The sequence below is a fragment of the Hesperophylax consimilis genome, chromosome 29 (assembly GCF_061612785.1).
Source record: "Hesperophylax consimilis isolate HC1 chromosome 29, BYU_Hcon_1.0, whole genome shotgun sequence".
In the NCBI taxonomy this organism is placed as follows: Eukaryota; Metazoa; Arthropoda; class Insecta; order Trichoptera; family Limnephilidae; genus Hesperophylax; species Hesperophylax consimilis.
In genome coordinates, this window is record NC_142864.1 from 1,980,153 (window position 1) to 2,003,495 (window position 23,343).

Sequence of the window (23,343 nt, forward strand, 5' to 3'; positions counted from 1 at the left end):
TTGTGGAAATCACTATGAACAAGTGGGCAATTACTGAAAATTTTGCTGTTCTATTGATCAGTTAAAAAAAAAACATAATTTGGTTATGGATGGAACGATTTGGTATAAAATCAATTAAATATTTTGCAACTATTTATTGTTTTGTAATATGGTGGTTAGGAGCAAACCTAAACTAATTCAAAATGAAAATTTCCTTAAGCGGGCAATCATTACCTAATTTACCCCTAACCGAGACTGAAAAATCTGGTAATAAAACTATGATAAACAAATAAAAACGGAAAGTAAATATTTGACAATGCAACAGTAAAAAATATAAGAGTAGTTTTCTAGAAATCTTTTGAATATCATGTTCAATGTTTGTCCCCCTTCTTTTCGTGCCTGCCGACCAGGTCCTCAGGCACGGGCAGATCCGGGTCTGCCAGCACAAGCACGGCCAGCGCACCATCTAGCGTGCCCAGCGTCACGTGCCCTCCCACAGTGCTGCCCAGCGCCGTCAGTTCGGCGGGCACGCGGTATTCGGCCACTTGCACTGCGTCCTCCATCCTGAAATGTAACTATACAATTGACAAGTGACCATACAATTGACAAATGACCATACACTTAACAAGACAGTGAGCACTGGGATGGGAGGTGGTCCTTCGAACACCTTGCACCATCCCCATCAGCACAGTGGCCAGATGTGAAGATGATGGTATAGTAGAGAAAAGATTTCTGACGAACCTTGAGGACTAAGTAACTTAATCGAGCTAACAGGACCACAAGAAAACTGGAGATCAGGGGCGAAGGGAACCTTCCTATTCAGTACTACCGCTACATGAGAGGTGGCGCAGTGGCAGGAAACTAAGCGCTTACAAAATAGAGAAAATGAAGGCACCACCTTTGCCAGACAGGGACAAGGGCTATTCCACCCCATTATGGAGAGGGTGTAACAGTACAGACGAAGAAGCAGTACAATTCTAGCCAGTCAAAGCAAAGCAGTTTATTAAGATATAACCTATTTAAAAACATTTATACAATATGCAGTTAGTACAACAACTGAAGCAAAGTAAGTCAAATTAAAAGCTACATAGCATAAATTGTACGATTCAAAAGATAGTGAAAACATTTCTAATTCTCTACTAGTCCCTGCAGGAGCCGCACACCTGGCATCTGAAACTAAGTAACGATTTTACTCTGATTCAATGACTCTAGTATGGGTTGTCTCATAGAATTTGAACAATTCATCAAATATCAACGTTCATTTTCGGGTTCCGTGAAAGACCTATTCAAGTTGTGATATTATATCACTATAGGCCAGTTACTTGAGAGAACTGGAATAATAACAGAACCTCAAAATAACTTTCACAGAACTACCAAATTAACTTTGAAATATATTTTCAAGTTACGTGAAGGTTCAAATGAAGTTCTGTTAATATTTCAGTTTTGTGAAACATCTGGCTAGTAATATAATAACAGAACTTGAAATTTGATGAATTGGTCAAATTCTCGTCCTAAACGCATCCCATCTCTTCATCCACATGTTATACATTATACAGTATGTTTATACCTAAATACCCTCAACGTCTTTCTCCCGCTATGGTAGTAGAGCACATATTCATTGGTGGCCGAGAAGGTGGACAGCACGCTAAACACCCCCTCCGCCACCCGAGGGATGAATGTCTTCACGGTCTGGCCGCGCTTCAGCTCGAGCAGCTCCAGTCCACCTCGAGGGGGTGCGAACAGGCCTGACTTGCCATCCATTGTGACCTGGCCGCCCCAGCGAGGGATGAACCTGAAAATAGAAGTTTGGCATAAGGTGGTGTGCTACTCATGCTCGTGGGGGTGCTAAAAGGCCCAACTTACCGTCTAGAGTAACCTCATACGTTTTCAGTAACGTACACATCTCTAGATACGTTACTCAAAATGTTCGTTTATAAAGCTATGTTAGCTAGGTATTTGAGAATGGAAGGGTAAATAACGTATCTGTTGTATAAACAAATTGGCAAATGAAAAATGACATCTCACCTGACGTGTCTTTTGGTTTTAATATCCAGGATGCTTCCTCTGTCGGCGCCTATGACAGCCACCCAGTGTGGCTTGTGCGGCATTGCCACTAGAGAAGTCATGTCCTTGATGCCACAATTCCTCATCGGAATTCTAAAACAAACAAAACAATAATAAAAGGTGTTCGGGCAACGTTTATTCTTGGATAAATACCTACATCCTCCCAACATTCACCTTTCCGATCCTTTTGTCTGCTGGGGAAGGAGTAGAACCTTAATACAATTTCGACCGTTCAACAACAAGCAAATGCGAAACAAGGGCAAAATGCGCGCAAAGGGGAAACAATGCGGTAAATGAAGGAACAAGGGGATTCCATCACAAGGTTGGCCTTTCGATAATCTGGTGGCATCCACTCAAATGTACCAATTTCCGTTATCAAAGACAAAATTTCGCGGCCCAAAATTTCATTTTCCAGGACCTATTGAAACAAAAGGAATCTATGTGAAGCTTAAATACCTGGGACATATTATCATAGACAACCTGAAAGACATCGAGGATATGTAAAGACAAAGAAGAGCAATATCCATTAGACCAGGTATGCTGTCAAGGCGTTTTCACTTTTCACTTCTCTGCCATATGTCGCCCCAAGTGGTTCGCTACGTTTGGTGACTTGGAGTGAGGGTTGTTCAGGTCTTGGCGGCGGATACTACTATATGGCGGACCGTATTTGGAGAGATTGATTGAGGGAGAGCTTTTTACCTCTCCAGCAAGACTCTGGACCCATCGCCTTGCACCGCAGTGGGAGTAATGAATTCAAAGCCTGTCACTCCTGGACACACTGACCCCCAGATTCCTGCCCACCCCTCATACCTTTCCCTTCCCTACCTTTCCTTAAAAATCCCTCTACGCTGCATCCCCAAAGGTGACATAGGCCTTGAGTGAAATTATTTTCTTTAGGGCCTCTAGTGTGGAGCTAATTAAATAAAAATATTAACTTTTTTCACAACTCACCTGTGAACAAATGTGCCCGTCTTGGCGTGGTAGATGTTCAAACACTCCCTGCCCGTCTTGTCCACGCTGGGAGCCACCACGTGCAGCTCATCCGCAGTCACCGCCGCACTTCGGAACACCACTCCAGCAGGACACTTAATGGGGTATTCCACCTTGAAGATGGTATCGCCGTCTGGGAAAGGGCGTTGGAAACTTAGACCATTTGTGAAATATTTAAAGTCACATGAAAAAGCTAACGCAAGCATAAACTTTGACGGAAGATTCCTCTTGGATAGGAATATCAAAAGCGATACAGTTACTTGCGATTTTGAGGAAGGTAAATTTAATTATTAAGTAGTTAGAGATATATTCACAAAGGTTGGACAGGGAAAGGTTGATCGGGGATCCATAGAAGCCCGAGTAAATCAGGCCTCCAAAAAGTTGGGCGTCTTGTACAGGGCTAGGAGATTCTTCAACAGAGACCAGCTGCTGACCCTGTACAAGTCTCAAGTCCGCCCAACTATTGAATTTGGGAGCCACCTTTGGGCTGGTGCCCCAAAATACTTGATAAACCTGCTTGAATCTGTGCAAAGGAGAGCGATCCGTCTGATTGACAATCCGTTGTTAACAGACCGATTGCCTTCTCTAATGCATAGACGCAATGTAGGCATGCTGTGTCTGTTCTACAGGTATTTCAATGGAGCCTGCTCCAAGGAGCTAGAAGCATTGATTCCTGATGCACTGGTGCACGTGCGCGAAACTCGACGGACACGAGCTGAACACCCGTTCACGGTTGACGTTGGCTTCATGAGAACGGGCCGTTTTTACGACTCGTTTTTGTGTAAGTCGGCTCGTATGTGGAACGAGCTACCCTGTTTTTCCTCCCTCCTATAATCCGAGCCTCTTCAAGGCCCGCATTAACAAACCCCTTCCTACAGCCCCTACCTTATTCCGCCTCACAACGCCGCCGAACCGGGTGGTGACATAGTTCCCCTGTCTGTACACTGCACAGGCAGGGACACTCTTGTGAGGTGTCACATAAAAAAGGAGCGTTTTTAGAAATTATCAAGCATTTAAAATATATAAACATTTTGGCTGGAAGAGTTGAAAGAGCCAAGGTGAAGCAGAACGTCTAGGAGGCATCTCGTCATATTTATAGATGCTGTTAAGCTTATTACCAACCAGAATTTAATTAAAATTGATGGGTTCTTTCTGTGAATATTTTGGATAGTATTCCATATAATATGAAGTGTTTTGTTACCTGGTACAGTTCGAAGAACAGCAACTCCAGTCAGTTTTCCACCATCATTGCCGTCGATGGCATTGTGCGGCTTGGATATAGTCAGGCATTGCGCTCCTTGTTCCATCAAAATGACCTGTTTAATGCCCACCTGTTCCTCTCGGAATAGCACCTGAAATTATACAAGACGCTTTAGTTTCGTGATACCTACTTTCTTTATCATATTCTGCCTTCAGTTTAAGTGTTTTATTTATGATTATTTCTTGTAACAAGTGTAGGTACACTATAAAAAAAAACTCCTCAAAAACAAAATGTCTGGAAATTCTTACGTATTTAATGCCGAAGACATTAAAAAAATAACTGTTTTAGACAAGATCAAAGACTCGAAATAGTAATCGTGAGGATGACTCTTATTGAAGTTGTAAGGTAGAGGGTTCCCTTCAAAAATATGATGTAAGGAAAATGCATATGACATAGAGAAGTGTTTAGAAATTTGGAGTTCAGAATAGTAAATATGAAGAAATAAGCAGGATTACCTGCTATTTAATATTTAGATATTTTGATATTAAATTTTAAAAGACACATTCACCTGTGAACTTCAAAGGTGCCCGTATTGGCGAAGTAGATATAAAGTTCAGCGACTGTGACTGCGACATGTCAGAAAACAATACGATTATATTTATATTTTTTAAAGAGTGTACATTTTATATAATTGTTTTTAAGTGGTGCCTTTTCCTTCGGATTCCTCTCTAAGGAGGGATAGAAGAAAGTCAAGAAGAAGAAAGAATGCCAGTGTGTTTTTTTTTTATTTTACCTTCTGTTCCTTAGTTTCCCAAATGACGAAGTTCCCCGATTCAGCTGAGACGATATAAGTTCCATCGGGCGTTATTTCGGCGTGCGTTACAATGGCACCTAGCGGGCTGTCTGAAAGCTGGGCAAGAAGTTTCCCTTTCTTCAGATCCCAGATTCCGAAACATCCCCTGGTCACTGTGACGGCTAGGGGTTGCTCTTTGCACAAGCTGCAAAAAAATACTCAAATAAAAATCTTTCCTCATCACCATGCGTCATTCTTTTTCCACACAGTTAGTCTTGGTTTGCTTCAAAGTAGTTCCCCGTGGGGTGTCTTTCGGGATCTATGGTTTTCTATCGTCTGCCATTATTTTTTACGTGAACAGCCCATCCAAATCTTGTGACCCACAAAATCTTATAATTTAACAATCTTGTAATATTAAAATCTTAAAATTTTACAGTCCTTAATTATTGTAATCTTTTAATTTTGCAATCTTACATTTCTACAATTTTACAATCTTAAATTCTTACATCCATGAATTCTTACAACCTTACAAATTTTTCAATCTTAAATTGTTATCAGTTTCCATTCTTACAATTTGTTGATGCTCTGTGGAGGGTCTTTTATTGAAATCAAGACGAGGAGTTTCTGTGGTGGAAAAGGTATGAGGAGAGAGTAGGAATCTGAGGGTCAGTGTGTCCAGGAGTGACAGACGTACGAATCCACCTCTCCTACTATGGTGCAAGGCGTTGGGCGGGGAGACAATTTTGCTGCTAATTTATTTTCTTTAGTCACCACTTCTCACGACCATAAGCAAGTAAGTTTTATAATATTACGCTTGTATTCTTCTTTTACCTGATTGAATCGATGGGCAACTCTTGCCTGTCAATTACGTGCACCTGCTCGAATATATTGTCTATGTTCCACACCTTGACGGATCTATCTATAGAAGAGGTGATTACTGAGTTCCAACGGCCCACCGTCAGTGGTTCCAACTGAACAATTCTGCCGAAGTGAGCATCAAGTATCTTGATTAGCTGCTTTGAAAGAAGGCTCCAGACGTAGAGATTCTTTCTGTAAGAAAGTGGAAAAATGAGTAAGAAAAGGGAATAATTGGATTGCATCATGCTTATTATGACTTTGAGAAAATCGTGATTTGAGACTCTTTGGCTGATATAGTGGACCGAACGCGGTTGGCGATAATAAAAGTTGTCCAAAGAAGCAAAGCTAGCAGTCCACAGTGGAGAGCTGATACATACCCTGATGTAATGCAGTGAGACAAGAAACTGGCAGAGGAAGGATGAATTTAGAGTGATTGCTTCATAAATATGATCTCATGTAAAACCATGCATGATGGATGACTTGAGATAGTTTGGGAATGTAGAGCGAATGAACGCGTAAAAGAATATACGTACGTGTATTGCGCGAATTTCAATGGCAGAAGATTTCGAGGGCGCCTGAGGAAGACAATTGGGGGCGTCTATTCGCTTTTTTGCGCGACCGATGATGATAATAGGGTATGGAGGATTTAAATATCGTCAAGTTATTCATAGACCAGGAATGTTTGTTGACAGAATATGAAATATATCGTTACCTAACGCCTGCTACGGCATATTTCTTATCCGAACTGACCATCGCAGAGTTACTCTGCATCAGCTTGGTGGAGATGTTCCTGATGGTGTGGGGGAGTTGAAGCACCAGAGCCTCTCTGATGTTGTCAGCACCAATCGTCGAGGGGTTTGGATCAGAGTCCAGATCTTCAGGCTGCTGTGAGAACTGGATCAGATCGTTGAAGTCCCACACAGTGAAGCTGTAGGTGGAAGTCCCTGAATACAAAATAACAATTGCAACGCTCCACAAAATATTTGTAATAAAAAATGAAGAACTAATCAATAATATGGGTACGTTCTCTTTCATTGCTTACGATAGTGTCGAGTGAATATAATCCAGCAGAACCCAATTCAAGATGCAGGAGCATATAAAACCTAATCATAGAGAAAAAAAGATTAAAAAAATGAATGTTAGTTTGTTCCAGGACAGGCGTCCGCCCCTCCCCCAGGCGGGCCACCCGGATCAGTGCAATGCAAGTTTTCCAGTCTTCGACACTCTTCCAAGGGCATAAGGGTGCTGATGAACTGTTTTTCCCTGAGAAGACTTATGTATCTAGGAAAAGGGGGGACAGTATCCGAAGACCCCATGGAAAACACAGTCTGGAAAGTGGTGCGCCCATTATCATTATCACCCAATGATCTGAAAGTTTTTATATTTATTCAAAAAATTTCATACCCAATAAAATCTGTTCATCCCATGCTAATTTCAGTTGCAGCATCATATCAGCAGTTTCTGGAAGTTCATAGAGCAGTTCCAATTCCTTTTTCCATTCCACATCTTCTTTGTCCAACCGATACCTGGATATTATTTTTATATTAGTTATTTTTTTATGAAAGTTGTTGATTATAATAGCTTTAAAAAATCAGATTACAATTTAAACCAACACAGCAAGTTATTAAAATTGTAGTTATTGAAATATCAACGACTTGCTTGTTTAAACACTTAAAAAAAAATAATAATGTAAATATAAAATAATAATTTCAATTTAATTACATCAAATTTTGGTGTGATACCGCAATATTGAGTCAGGTTACCTGGCAACTCCAACCTCATCACAGCAATAAAACAGGTCTCTGGCTTTTCCCATCACCATCGCAGACTTGATATCGATGGGTTTCACCGGCTTGCCCTCCCAGAAAGCGTGCAATTTAAGAGCTGTCTCCTCCAGTTTACCGGTCCACAGGACTATGTGGTAGTTGTCCAGGTCTGATAGCTCAATAGCTGTAAATGAAACATATAATTATCATAAAAAACTAAGAGGTTTGAGTTTACTTACGTAATTGGGATTGAAAAGATTTTCCGATCTGGAACGAATCAACAAAAGATATCTTACCAACAAGTCTTCCATTAAAGTACAAACTCGACTAAAAAAGCCATAAAAACTAACGATCTACAAGGATGTGTAATACAATCTTAGGCATGGGGACTCCAAAAGTCTCTTAAGGTTCACAGATTTCTTTAGGAGGTTGGCAAAGCTCCTTTACAAAAACCGTCAATATGTTTTCATAAAGTAAAAAATATCAACATTCCTTTTAAATATTCTTATCGTATTCACAGCTTTAGAGCCTCCAAGGACTGTACGATACACGCCCCCGGTAAAGGCGATAGCTTGAGAGGAAAAAGCATTATTTTATGGCATTTTAAACCTCCTTACTTAAAATCTCCCACTGACTATCCACGCCATCTTCGTTTTGTGTGTCGGGCGCTCTTGAGATGTTCACAGGCTCCCCTTGCAAAGTCCAGAGACCCCAGTGCCTGGTACCATGCAGAATCAGCCTGTGGTCGAGCAGCGCTACGCCGCTCACTTTCTCGTCCTGTTCCGTGAAGGGACAATCCAGGGTCACAAACTCGCTGGACAACATATTGAGGATCACCACCTGGAGTGAGATTGATATATCTTTGGTCAAGGGCATACAATCACAAGTTAAGAGATTAATGTGCAAAGTAAATGACCCGGGGAACGGAAAATTACTTGAGGGTTACGCAGAAAATGCAAAATAAATAGGGTAGTGAACTTGCTTGGCAGCATACTGAGGATCACTTGCTACTCAGGAGCGGGTTTTGTGTCAAAAATTGAAAATGCACAATTGCTTAGTTCAGTTAGTTAGTTAGTTAGTTAACTCACAAAAATTCTAATGTTGCCTCCAAAGTAATGAAAAAACCGAATTCTTTAATGGCCATTATATCATAATTTTAAAAAACAATTAAATAAAATATCACATATCCGTATCTACTAGATATTTTCCATACTTTAGTATACAATTACAGTGGTACCTCGACATACGAGTGCCCCAACGTATATAGTTTGGTTGCGTATGTTGGACTCAGATCCAAATTTATGTTTTAAGTTCCTCATAAAGCGCGTGATTCGACTTAAAATAAACCTATCATCCTGGTTCGGGTAGCTTTCTGGTAGAAGTAGGGGATATTTTGGTAAAATAATGTAATGATAAAAAATGGGCGATTGAAATATATTAAGTCACGATTATATTATGTCGTACTGATAAGAAAAATTACAAGCACCAGCTGTGGAACACTTCAACCATACCTGATTATTATTCGTGAAAGCAGATGCCCATTTGTTATCTGGACTGATCGCCAGCTGTTGCATTATACCTTCCAGCTGAGGGCAGATGTCCCTGGCCAGGTCGCTCGTGGAGAGGTCCCAGGTGATGAGCTTATTGGATATGGACACGATGTAGCGGTAGTCGGAAGTCAGGCGGAACGAGAACACGGCGAACTGGTGGCCTTCTAGGGAGTACTGAAAAGACGATTGAAGATTATGGATAGTATGAGGACCTTACACTACTCTCAAGATTTATATGCACCGAGAACAAGTTCGAGACTGCTTGTTCATCTTTGTTTTGTAACGGATACTACAATTGGATGCATTCATCGGTCAATAAGATTTAAAGTTGCATTATTTCAGCATCGATATGCCCTGGAGAACTAATTTCAATATTATTCGTGTTTTCCGAGAGAGAGAACTCGTTAAACTAGTGTAACCACAGTGAAAAGCACATTTTTATATCTAAAAGTGCCATTGGTAGAATGCTGGCAGTAAGACAGAACAAGCTCTTATCTCACAGAGTTAAATTGGTCGATTACATACAGTGGCAGATACCCAGAGTATATTAATTAAGGCCACATTTCAAAATCTATACTTTGCTTAAAATGACATTGGCCGTGTTTAGTGAGCAGATATGAATAGCTAATTACTTTCCACCCATCTTGTTTCTCATTTCCTTTCCTTTTGTCTTTCTTTCACCTTACACAACACACCCCAAACTGGTGACGCCATAATCCCATTGGCTTCAGGCAATTGGAACCCTTGTGCGATGATAAAAACAACAGCTATAATTCCTCTCACACACCACACGTTACGCTTATTAAAAAATAAAGAAACTTACCTTGAGAGGCCCACCAGGAGTATGTAAGCAATGGTGTAGCGGCAGCAAGGCGCAGTGAGCCCGGCCGGGCCCGTCGCACTGTGCGAGCAGCGAGCGCAGTCCCGCGTGCGCCCCCGCCTCAGGCAAAAGGCGCCCCAGTAGCTGCGGAGCCAACATGTCTGGGTGTATGCCTAGGACCGCGCCTCCGAGACGCAGGGCGTCTGCAACCAGAACCAACTCCCTGGAATGGTAAAGAGTTGGGTTAACTTGACGGATAAGAGCAGAATAACCGATGTCGCCTGCATTTGTATTTCTTTCCTGGCTTAATCCGCGTAGTTCAAAAACCATCCTTCTGGCAGTTCCTTTCTCAACTCATCTCACAATAGATAGGCACTAACAATGTGATTGATTGTTCATTAGATTTATCATGAAATAACCTTTACAGCCGTAGCAAGTGGTAATGGTAAAGACATAGGCTCACCTGGTGGCCTCCTTGTTCTCAATGTGTAAGCAGGCATCCTCGAAATCTGCGAGCAAGGCTTGCAGGGGACAGGACTTGAGTTTGGCGTGAAGCCAATCGTAGTTGAAAAGAACGTGCTCGTAAAGATCCTTGAAACGGCGAGATCGAATCAGGTGAAATGGTAGCTCGCCAAACTAGAGTAATAAGAAAAGGATGAATTAAAAATCAATCTATACTGTAAAAATTATGGATGAGCATCGCAGAAGAGTTCATGTGAAGAGTTCATCTACTATAGACTGTTACTAAGTACCCCACCTTGTTGGAATCGTGTGAATCAATTGTAGATTGAAACAGTCACACCTCTCGAACGATTTCTTTTGACGACATGAATTTCGCATAAATTTTTCGGTCTCGAATTTCTACGTAAACCCAATTATTTTCAACTCACAACGTTATTACGAGCATAAGAAAAGGAGACGCCATATAGTGTTTTGTTGATTGACATGACAAGAATGGTGTATCAGCTGTTGTAAAGGTTGTTTCTTACCTTTCGCAGGTTGTATCTCGATGCACAGCCATCAGCCGACACGAAGGCCAGAGGCTGAAGGGGAACCTTCCTGTCGGCAACGCCTTCCTTATCCGTGAGACCAAAGCGATGACGTTGAATCTCGGTGTATTTGAAAGGCTTGGGTACGCCTCCACCCCAAATTCCTGTATTAAAGGAGGAAGAATCTATGATAACACATTGATGGTCATATCGATTGAGGCTCTCTGAAATGTTGCCAAAAGAAATAAGAGGACCACGAAGTATCCCAAAAATCCTTTAAATCCTCATGACTACAGATCGACACATCTCTGCATTGCTTTAGAATAACATGTCTTCCATGTATTTTGGTCTTCTATCACTCTCGGGGAGTTGTGTGTTCTCCATGGCATTTTTACCTGTTAATTCCGTTGATTTAGGACTACACTATTTTCTTTGTTAGGGAGGGGAACATGGTTTTTTTCTGTAATATTTACCAAGGTAGTAGTCTGCAATACTGGAATGGAAGTAAGTGGCCATGTTCATGTTCTTGAAGTATCTCTCTCTGGCCGCGTCCCTGAACTGCCGATGGTACCAGCTCATGACGCTCACTCCATCGGCCTCCCTTTCCGACAAGTAATTAGGAAGATCGTTTCTTATCCTGGAAATTTGAAAAGGAAAGTCGTAGATAAAGAAATTAAATGCCCTCAAGAGATAGTAAAAGGGGGAGGAATATAACCAAATTAATTACAAAATCAGAAATCATAAATGAAAGATTATCATAGAGAACAAGGGAAAAAAAGTATGACCAAAGCAGATATTTTGCAACTGGTGTCAATGTTCCGTATTATCTTCATCCGCACAGTTTACAGTTTGCAACACTGATCTCAATGTCAAAAGAGTATACTGTTCAACACACAGCACATCTCTGTTATCGTTGTGATGGAACAAGGGTTCTCTTTCAGGAAACTTTCCATCGCAGTGAAAGTAGACTGTATATTCACTCATTTCACAAATATGGTTGCCTAGAAGGCATAGAAGTAGTTATGTGTTTTGTCAATTATGTTTGTCATTATGGCTCTCTAGCGACAGGAGACCATAAAATATCTTCGCCGATATTGCACTACACCACCCTCATAAATACTTGACTTCGCTCCAAAAAGATGAAGTTTTACCTGGTCCAAAGCAGTGGCGGAATTCTCCTGGTGGGAGGAAGATGGTATTGGTACACATCGTCTAAAACCTTGTCATCCAAAGAGATCAAGTCCTCCAACTCGCTCTCCGAGAGACCGCTCTTGGCTGCTGTGATGTAGGCGAGAGCGTGGAATACGAGGATGCGACCATGCTAGAAAGTATGGAATGTGTGTATGTAAAACCTTACAAAATCTGATGACATCTTATAAATCTTATAAACCTTCTAAATCTTACAAATCTTACAAACCTAACAAAATCTTACAAAATCTTACAATTCTTCCAAGTTTTATAAATCGCAGATATCTTATAAATTTTCCAAATATATCTAACTTAAAAATCTTATATAATCTTACAACTCTTACAAAATCTTACAAATCTTATAAATTTTACAAATCTTATAAATCTTCAAATCCCATAAAATATTATAAAATCTTACAAATCTTGTAAATCTTCAAATCTTACAAATCGTACAAAATACTACAAAATCTTTAAAATCTTACAAATGTTACAGTCGGGAAGTAAAACACTTACCTGCTTCTCAATCCGCTCAAACAGCATCATGATGGAGTCCATAACAGTGGCAGCCAGCTTGGTCTCCTGCGGCCTCGTGTAGCTCCTCCAGCGGCAGACCTCAGCGAATACGAGCTTCACGAAGATGGGCAATGAGCAGGAGGTGATGGCGTTGGAAACCAGGCGCCACTGGTAGTTATTCAGGTCGCGGCAGGCGGTGCGACACCACATCCTGTACACCGACAAACAACCAAATACAAAGATTATTGAACAGCGCTCAAAACCTGAAAGAGATGGGAATAAATACTACAAATTGGTTGCTGCACCACATCCTGGAAACAGACAAAACAATATTCTCTACACTTATTGAATGGCAGCGATACTTGGAAATTAAAAGGTGATTTGTGACAGAAGGAGGAAAACAGGTTGGTTCAGGTCATTTGGTACCATATCCTGGAAAAAATTAAAGACATTGAAGACATTCGACAACGTACTGAAATCTGCTTGTAAAAATGTGATATGTTAAAAAGAGAGGGGAGGGCAAAATAATCTGATATTTCCGCGTTATGTTTCATCGAAAATTGCGATATTTTTGGCCAAATTTAAAAAAAACATAGACAAATAAATATTACTTTCTCGTTTTGAAATTCTTGAAAAATACGAATGTTGGCATTATTTGCCCGAAAATTGCGAGTTACGCGAAAAAATAACGAATCACAAAAAAAAAACAAAGTCTCTACTATAGTGATTTGTTTTTGGGGTATTATGCCATGTTGCACTACCTCCTTCTTTAGCCAACGTTTCGGACAGCATTGCAGTGTAATCTGGCACATCTGCCCTGATGATGGACACTGCAATCCTGTCCGAAACGTTGGCTAAAGAAGGAGGTAGCGCAACACGGTATAATACCCAAAAACAAAACACTATACTACTTTTGGCCCTGAAAATCTCAAATCTCAAAAGACCCAAGGTCTTTACCAATAATTAGTCAAACAAAAAAATACAAGAGTTGTTGAACACGGCAACGAACCAGCAAAATAATAAGGCTCACATTCGAGTAGAACAAAGATTTTTAAGAAAGTTGGCCTAAAATTTATTTATTCACGACATATTATGATATTGGCAGTGTTTGTATTTATATCTAGAAAAATCTAACGATGTGGAATATATCTTAAATTTTGATATCTTACTTAGTGACCTGCATAGCCAAATCCTCGCCAAGAGCGCTGACCTCTATGAAGTTATTGTCATTGTCAATCATCCTCCTCAACAGATTGTACTCCCTTGATACTACTGGGTTCGATTCTTCACAAGCGCATGTCACCAAAACCTGAAAATATCACAAATGTTACAAAAAGACCGAATGTGGTCAACGGGGTACAGGAAACCCTCTAATTAACGACCTATTAAAACACATCCTATAAAATTTACTACGGTGCCTTAGAATTTTTGTTTCATTTTGGCTTGGAAATCGATTTTTTATTTGCCATCCACCGTATACAATGTATTCGCTTTCCTGTTTCCAAATTCTATTTTTAACTGGGCCTCAAACAATTGGTTAGGTTAGGTTAGTCTGATGGATTTTAGGTTAGTCTACTTTACTGTAGGTAAAGTTATGTACCTTGCAGAACGCTGGGAGTCTGGTGGGCAGCCACGACACCTTGCTGGCGTCCTGCGCCCCCGTGAGCTGGTCCACAGAGTCCAGGAAGAGGAGCAGCGGTTGCTCCTGGTTGGCGCAGCAGAGCAGCTGCTTGAAATGTGCCGTCAGAGGCACCAGGTCGTCGGGGATGTTCTCGAAGGGGAGAGAGAAATTGTAGGATATCTAAAAGAAAACGATATAAATAATATTACGTAACTTCCTTTATTTCCCGAAAAAAAATCATTGAAAACGCTTTTCAATAAATGTATAATATCAGTACTTACAACGTTTGCAGCATGAATTTGCACTCTCACCAATAACGTTGTGACCAAAACGGCAATATTCTTGGACATTTACTGGATAAAATAATCTTCAAAATTAACAGAGACTTCGATGAACTGCCATGTAGAACGCCAAATGTCGGGATACCGAAAATTGTGAAAAACCAAGTGGGTGCACTAGTCGAAATGATCTAGATAGGCAGTTCGACGAAAAGATCAACTGATTGAGTGGAATAAGGATGGAGCAACTTAGGAGCACTGCACGGAGATAAATGAGTATTACTGATTTATTAAAATCCGGTTAAAAACGGGATTGCAGGCATCACGTTTCCTATTTAACTTTTAGTGCATTCCTAATACTTCGTAACACGTTTTCATGCACCTGCATTTGCCCTGATAATGATAATGATGATAATGATAATGATGGAATGCGAAAACATAATGATTTTTGTGAACATGTGTTCCAACATCGCGATACTTAGTACATTATTTTTTTAATAAAAGTTTTCAGGAAACCTATCTATTCATCCGTTAAGGGCCCTGCAGTCCCGTTTTTAACCGGATTACGAAAAAAATTAAGAGATTCTTAATAAATTCGCAATATTTTAGTCTATTTAGTATTTCAGTAAAATCTTCTCCATGGAGACGAATGGCTAGACACCAATTGTCGGGGGAAAACATCAGCAGGAGATACCAAAGGTTGGTCTGCCGTCTCGCATCATGGTGGTTATTGTGACATAATTGATGCCAATTGTTGTACACACAACATAAAATTGGATTAAATTGCACACCCAAGATTTAAAACTCACAAAAATTAAAGAAGCTTCCTTGATTCGATTGCGACCCTAAACGTAAACAAAATTAATTTCCAAAATATTAGCATTACCTGTTGGCAGATCGAAATCAGAGTAGGCGTCAGAGCACTTGAATCTGGAGTGGTCCCGAGGAACCTTATAATGCTCACAGGCCGCCTGCCCGCGAACCAGTCCTCGGCTGACAGCGCGGCGCTCTTGGACAAGAGACTGGTCTTGCCGCATCCCCCCTCGCCGTAAAACACGAGCGGCTGGTAGGAAGGACCCAGCATGTAGTCCTTGATCTGCTGCAGAGTGGGCTCGCGGCCGTAGAAAACCTGAGATAATGGTATACAGACGTTTTAAGGGGTAGGTTTTAAAGGCGTTTACCGCAAGATTTAAAAACTGTGATGTTTCAATGGGACACATGGCATGAAAGGAAGAAAGCTAAGCTTGTTTAAAAAAAAAACTCTAGTACAATAAGGAGTTGAGAGACCTATGAATGTTTCGGTGACTGGATAGTATTGAAAAAACACGACATTTCTAGATCCTAGAGATCCTAGATCTATCCTGATCGCCTACATGAAACGCATGTACCTCTGCTAGTCTCCTGCAGTCTTTCACCAGCGGTGTTAATCACTGTGATGAATGGTAATAAGTTGGGTATTCAAGCAATAGATGACACTAGTCATAAATCTTACTCCAGAGTCCGACAGATGTCGCTAGAGTGTAGCAATTGCCTGTGGGGTATCCTTGTCAGACTTCAAGCTTTTAGAAACGGAGAATTATCAACCCTCGGGTAATGAACAGTGTAGCTAAATCCAGACTAATTTATTGTAACGTTAATAAACGCAATTATTGTAAAGAACCTTTTACTCTATCAAGAGTTACCAACACAGAAACCTGCAAGTAAAGGCAGAGATATAACAATTGATTGTCTTGTTCTTCTTAAAGAATAAAAATTCTTCCTTTTTTCATCCAATCATGGATGCTCTTGTATTAATTTGACGCCACTCGTGATGTGATTTAGTTTACTAGGTATGCAAGAAAGCTATTGGTCAAGAATATTTTAACATTTTTAGTATCTGCCTAAATAACATAACCTTATTTTAGGGAAAAATTCTTACTTTAACGGAATTGTTACACGCGTGCAGATGCTGCAAAAGCTCCGTAACAATTTGTCCCTGGGCGCTACCGTCCTCCCTCCTCATGGCGCGGTCCACCAGCTTCACTATACCTCGGTAGAAATGTGCTATGAAGTGGTTCAGGTATTCTCCGTGGGTGTCCGGGTCCAGACCTTCACGGCCGATCCACTCCACTGTGTATCTGGAATAAGGTCAATCATCAACCAACTGACAGACAGTCAAGCTCATGCATCATTAACCAACTGACAGCCAGTCGATGCTCGTGCATCATTAACTAACTGACAGCCAGTCAATGCTCATGAATCATCAACCAACTGACAGCCAGTCAATGCTCATGCATCATCAACCAACTGACAGCCAGTCAATGTTCATGAATCATCAACCAACTGACAGCCAGTCAATGCTCATGCATCGTCAACCACTCCACTCTATCTGCACAGACAGACTGAGCCACAGCAATGCGTCGCGGGGTACAGCTAGTGAAAAATAAACATATAGATGAACGCTGTAGCAAAATTGACTAACACGTTTGATATTGAGTTCGGAGAGTACTTACGTGCTTGTTTGTGCTAAAGACAGAAGTGACCCAAAGATGAGATGGATTGACTACATTAAAAGAACTGTCGGCATTGAATTATGAGAGCCGACAAGAATCATGGGAGATGTTAGACCCATCCCAAGCTGGAAACAAGAAGGCTTATATAACCAATTATACTCTACAATTTGTAGTTAATATAGAGAGGAATGCTATTGCATCGAGTGGTATCATTTTATAACGCGAACTCAACTTTCAATGAAAGTAAGAGTCAGATACGAGATTGGAAAGACGAGCAGATTAAAAAGAAAAAATTTTCAGATTCTCACAGGCATGCTTAAAACGGGAGCTACTCCTGTGCCTACAGTTGCGCTTCATGGCCTATTTGATTGGGAGTTCAATCGGCGAAAGAAGGAGAAAAAAAAACCCTCAAATATATGAAAAAATCCTATGTTGGTCTTTTCGATTTTATATATGTATATTTCCCAAATCTTTTTTTACATTAACCCCGGAGGTCCTAAAGAAAGGAAGGAATATCATCATAACAAAACACATTTTGGAGATGTCTGTGGCTAAGGAATATAATGTCGAAGGTAACAAAAATGGTTTTTAATACGAGAGTCACAATTTACACAAGAAACTGTATTTTTATATAAAAAGGTAACATCTGTTGAATCTCGCAAAATACGATTCCGTACAAATTTGGTGTTAAATAACTTCAATGTTTGAACGTCTACCGCTCTGGCGCCACTAGTGTTTTGTATGAACTATTTATTATAACAGAAGTCACAAGAATGCACAAAAATGGTATTCATTTCGGACTCGCTATTGGGCAATATATTGGGTAGATTTTTTTACACTGAATTGGAATGGCGCGCTGTTATACAAATATATCTTACTTTCTTATCAATTGTATGGGAGTTCACTTCACACAAGCACCTTAGAGAAAACGGCCACTGCTCGTATACGATAATGTTTTATATGATACTCAATGTAATATTTGTATAAGAAATGCAGACAGTTACATACTTTTGCATATTTGTGGTCTCTATTTTGGCTGGCAGTCTTTCATCTCTGAGATTCGCCAAGAGTTTAGAAGACTCGGTGTCCAAACTCCTGTTCAGTATATCAACGAACAGCGAGGCCTTCTTCAAATTCTGCAGATTGATGTTGTTTATATACCGGACGTATGCCAAGCAATGGTTCTTCGTGTTCTTCACGCTCAAAACTCCGTTTATCACCTCTCGCTCCGTAACTGAAAATTATTTTTAGGAAGTCATGTAATCACTTCGCTGAAGAGATTATTTGTCTTTCGAGGTTCAAAGAGATGGAGACATGGACTTTTTCTGTTTAGATTTCTTTATTTCTGCAGTAAACTTACCTGACATGAAATAGTTATGCATTGTGTCTCTGGATATTTTTCCCGCGTTGAAGAGTGACAGCGATGCCTTCCTAAAGAGCTTTTGCATTTTGTTCAAGGTGTCCCACCAAACGGCTTGGTCTTCTGCTTGAAGCTTTGGGACCCTCTAGAAAAATATGGACTGTTTTAATATTTGATCAGAAGCCAGAAGTGGATATAACTTTTAAACGAAATTTTTAAATGGGACTAGTTTTTAATCTTATAACAGTAAAATGATTTCCGTAAAGCATTACTGTTTTTAACCACTTTATTAAAGACCGAACTTGGTGTAGATGCGGTTTATAACATCTTTAGGATTTTTGCGCGAGGTCCTTTTTAAGGACTGTGGGATTTTGACCACGATTTGATCTTAGTCTGGAAGAGAGAAATTATATGTAAGATTTTTTTTCTAGGTTACCTTGTTGTTGAAATTGACCAGAATCGAAGAGATGGGCTGAAGAACCGATATAGGAGGCACGGCATTGGCGTCCTTACGGTACCAAGTATCCAGCAAGATAACATCTGTACCTCCAGATGCAAGTTCGTCCCTCAAAAGCTGAAGTTCGGAGCTTAGCACGTAGGTCGGGATTGGCCTGCAGAAGAAAATAATTTTAACAAATGGCGCTTAACGTGGGGCAAATATTTTATCTTCCAAATTTCTTTTCATCTTTCAAAATCGCTAAAAGATTGAATTGGTGGAACTACCTTCACCGTCAGACTTACCTGTATCCATACTTTTGTCCCAGGAACACCACAAAGTTGGGACCCATCGACAATCTCTGACAATTCTCAATCTCTTTCATACACAGTTCTGTGGTCATATGATCGTCTGTCGCTTCGTCCCTCACTCCCCATCTCATGTCCACCACCTGCAATCAATCGTCAATTATTTAATTAATTACTCGTTTGATGGCTGCAAAACAAAATCAAAGCTGTTCCTCAAACTTTACGGTCAACATCAACAAACCCAGTCAAAACGCCCAGTGTCGCAACGGAGCGACCAATCAGCGTGATTTTTTGCATAGAAGTAGTTGCAGGACTGTAAAGTGATATAAGTTACTTTTCGTCCCAAAAAAACTTTTCGTTCTTTGTACAGTAATTTCTCACCAAAACCACGCAAGTAAAGCCGCGGGTAAAAGCTAGTCTAGTGTATTGGCGGCACGTTCCGGACTGGAAGATACTCTCAGTATCACCCTGGTGAAAGATCACCAAACAAAATCAAAACGTAGCTTGAAATGGCTTTACCCGGTTTGGTGACCAGATTTGTATAACCAGGTACTTTCCCACCACCTTCCCCTCTCCACTACCGTCAGCCTCATAACATACCCCAATTGGAGATGCCATTGTCTCAATGGCTGACCTAATTTTACTTACCTGAAATTCCAGTCCGTGCTTCTCTCTACAGTAATCCTTTAGTCTTGGATAACATTTTGCCATCAATGTGTTTCTTTCCATAGTTGTATCTATAACACAAATCATTGCATTAAAATATTCGTTCGATAATGTATTCATATTATACGCCCATACGGGCTTTTATGCTACGTATACATCTGCGAGCCGAACTGCAGAACTGAACCTCAACTTATGAGAAAGAAACGAAGCAACCCCGCTTGCAGTTGATTCGTTCAATTCCCGTAATTCGTGGTACGGTTCGCGTTTAGGTACCCTTAAAAACACGTGATTTACATAATAATTTAGAGGAACAGTTTTTCTTATTTAGAACCCATGCAGAAGAATAGTATTACGCTAACCGTAATTATTATTTGGGTTTATATATTGCCTTCTTGTTGAACATATCTACAATTTCAGCTAAATTATTGCCAACTGCATGCAATCTAGGTACAAGCGAGAATCTAAATGACTCAGTCCTGCTATTGTTGTTGCAATTAAAAAGAATTTTCGACCGAGTAGTTCTAGTTGGTATGTTAAAGGAGATTAGGCTTAGTAAATCAGGACTGTCTATAATTCTATTAATAAGTTTAAAAATAAAATTCATGCCTAGAACAAGTCTTCATAATTTAAGTCAAGGTTTTATAATTTTTATTGTTTCATTAAGCGTTGTAATTTATATTTTCTGTAGGTATACTAATATTTTTCGCAATATTATTTTAGAAACATCGAGCTTACAGGATAAATCTAAGAAAAATAGATGGCATCTCTCCAATAAGTACAAAACAATTTCAGTTGCATGTCTTTCAGGGTGTAAAACGTATTAAATAAAAAATATATACCAAGCCTACATCTCTTAGCCTACTTGAGAATCATCACCCGAACGATATGTTGCTAACTTTTCCATACCTACCGATATTTTTTATCAAATTGGGCCGCAATAAATGTACCTACATAATGAACAAACAAATCTGGTTGTGCATTATTGCAAAATGATAAAGAGTGATAAAAATGTACCAATTGTGACACTCATATATTTTGTGAAAGGCTCTTATCCGATGAGTTTTTCGCTGGTGCAATAGTGTGCAAGGGATTCATTCTGAAAGTTCATCTGAACAGGCTCTATTGAAACTCCAGCAAAATAGATTCAACGTATTGTTTGTGCATCAGAGATGGCAATCGATCTGCTGCCATACCCTAAACTTTAACAGAATTGTTTGCTTCTAATATTTTTTTAGCAAATTTTGAGAGAGAATTATTATAATCGCGAACATTTATGGTTTGGACGAGGCTTGGATAATATATAAATTAGGACGAGATTTGGTTTAGGTTTGGATGAGATTTGGACAAGGTTTGGTTGCGAGTTGGACAAAGAAGTTTGGACAAAGCTTGAACGAGGTTTGAACGAGGTTTGGACGAAGTTTAGACTCACCCGTGAAGGTCGAGCTAGTGAATATCCGCACTATCTTAGAGCTAACTGGTGGAAGGGATTTAAGGGAGCCGGCAAAAATCTGGTCAATTGTTCGGTCGTCCATGGCGGCTGCTTATTTTTGCCCTTCTCGAGTCTTCAAAAAATACAATCAAAATATAAATCAGTAACAATTGCTAATTACAATAAAGTATCCGTAGGTATTTGAGCACAAGGGAACAATATGCATCTCAATAGATCGCTGAACCCCAGAGATTTTGTAAAAGTGATATGGTTGATACAGATTTAGGAGAACTGGATGGCATGACAGTATGGAAGTCAATACTTGGGTATATGGAACTAGAAAAAGGCAGCGAGAAATCAACAAGAGTGGAAATGTTTCCCAAAAGCGGTAATTGGACTTAAATCAGTAAAAGGACTCTCCAGGGGTTATATCATCGATGATAATTTTTTTGATGACATTCATACTAGCTCAAATACTGCCGAAGAGCAGACAAACATAAGACGCTCTAAAACCACTTCGGAAATGTTAAGCTCCGAACCGAGAAAACTACAAACTGTAAACGTTTTAATTTTATAGATATTTGAAAAAGACAGAATTAAGACAAATTAGAGCAATAAAAACTATAAACCTAAATAAGGGTAAACTAAAAGTAGAAGTAAACATGCAAAATGACAATAAAAGCAAAAGCATCCACGGAAATGGAAGAAAACAAAGATACCTAATCAGAAAGTTAGTATTATAATCCACGACGAAAATATGATAATGTAAACTGTAAACAATACGATCCTATTTGTACTGTAATCAACTCTTCTTCTGAAGTTAAATATCTCGGTGTGATCATTGATCAAAATCTAAAGTGAACAGCCACATTACAGAGCTACAAGAGACTACACACTACAAGAGAATAAGGAAATGTATATATATATTTGTTAGGTTAAGAAATATTTTAAATGTGAAAATAATCAAAAATGTGTACTATGCCCTTGTCCACTCTTTGCTTCTCTACGGAATCATAGGCTGGGGGAGGATCCTATAAAAACAATCTAAACTCTGTAAAAGTTTCACAAAGAATCATCATAAAAGTAATACTAAAAAAAATTCTACCTTCTCAGCAGAGACTTTTTAAATTGTTTCCAGTACCAAATGTCAAGAACATATTTAAGCAAGCTTCCATTATAAAAATGTGTAAAGAAAAATATAACAAAGAACACCAAGAATTTTACAAACTAATGAGAAATGGAAATCAATTTATTACACCTTATTTTAAAACAACACAAATGCAAAACCATTATATTTACCAAGCCATAAAAAAACTACAATAATCCCCCTTCTGAACTGCGCTGTATTGTCAACCAATCAGAACAGATAAATGAAATGAGAAAAATTTAAAAAAAAAATTAAATTAAACAATACATTGAAAAATCAATATTCTATACAAAAATATTATTATAACATAAAACTTATGTAAGAATCGTGGCTCCCTTATCAGACACAAGAACTCCTCTTTTCTGATAAGGTATACATAACCAATGATGATCTAAAGTGTAATATTGTTAAATATTTATGTATCTATATTCCTTATCTTACAAAAAAATAAAAATAAATTTAAAAAATACAAATATCAAAGAAACGTAGGTCGTAGGTAGTGGTCAAAAGTATATTATTAACTAACTGACGTGTACCCGGCGTTACTCGACTTTTCTCTACTTTCTATAAATATATAAACCTTTAAGAAATTGAAGAAATTCTCTAAATGATAGTGAAAACGCCATCAAAATCCGTTGCGTAGTTTAGAAAAACGAAGCGCACAAACAGACAGACGCGGATTGCGACTTTGTTTTATAATATTTAGAGATTGGAGACGAACATAAAATCATTTAAAATACAATAATAATAACATGTCATTTATATGGCGCAGTTTAGTGTCATTTCACTACAAGTGCGCAACTTAAAAACGGTAATTTAGTATTAGTGGTCATGTTCATAAAATTACCAACAGTGTGCCTTACCCAATACAGATCTAATATTATAACACTAAATA

General features: G+C 39.3%; 1 protein-coding gene across 1 annotated transcript; it reads right to left on the reverse strand.

Moving 5' to 3' along the window:
* Window positions 1–350: 350 nt before the first annotated feature.
* LOC149409765 (NACHT and WD repeat domain-containing protein 2) lies at window positions 351–21,404 on the reverse strand. Its single transcript, XM_089649065.1, has 28 exons — window positions 21,302–21,404; window positions 19,855–19,943; window positions 19,204–19,349; window positions 18,899–19,073; window positions 18,463–18,607; window positions 18,111–18,336; window positions 16,529–16,727; window positions 15,497–15,739; window positions 14,312–14,512; window positions 13,881–14,020; window positions 12,712–12,922; window positions 12,162–12,331; window positions 11,484–11,647; window positions 11,011–11,174; window positions 10,485–10,657; window positions 10,025–10,244; window positions 9,163–9,375; window positions 8,287–8,491; window positions 7,649–7,835; window positions 7,290–7,411; window positions 6,598–6,829; window positions 5,859–6,077; window positions 5,028–5,232; window positions 4,235–4,385; window positions 2,995–3,166; window positions 2,005–2,136; window positions 1,547–1,771; window positions 351–543 (listed from the first exon to the last, which is right to left on the reverse strand). Exons 1-28 carry the CDS (start codon window positions 21,402–21,404, stop codon window positions 351–353), a joined length of 5,025 nt encoding a protein of 1,674 aa, XP_089505191.1.
* Window positions 21,405–23,343: the final 1,939 nt, after the last annotated feature.

Excerpts from the sequence above, each read along its gene's own strand:
- LOC149409765 (XM_089649065.1), bottom strand. The coding sequence starts at position 21,404 with ATGGACGACCGAACAATTGACCAGATTTTTGCCGGCTCCCTTAAATCC. Across the intron at positions 4,386-5,027 it reads GGGAAACTAAGGAACAGAAG|GTGCTATTCCGAGAGGAACA; the intron begins GTAAAATAAAAA and ends GTATAATTTCAG. Across the intron at positions 3,167-4,234 it reads TGTTCTTCGAACTGTACCAG|ACGGCGATACCATCTTCAAG; the intron begins GTAACAAAACAC and ends GCCCTTTCCCAG.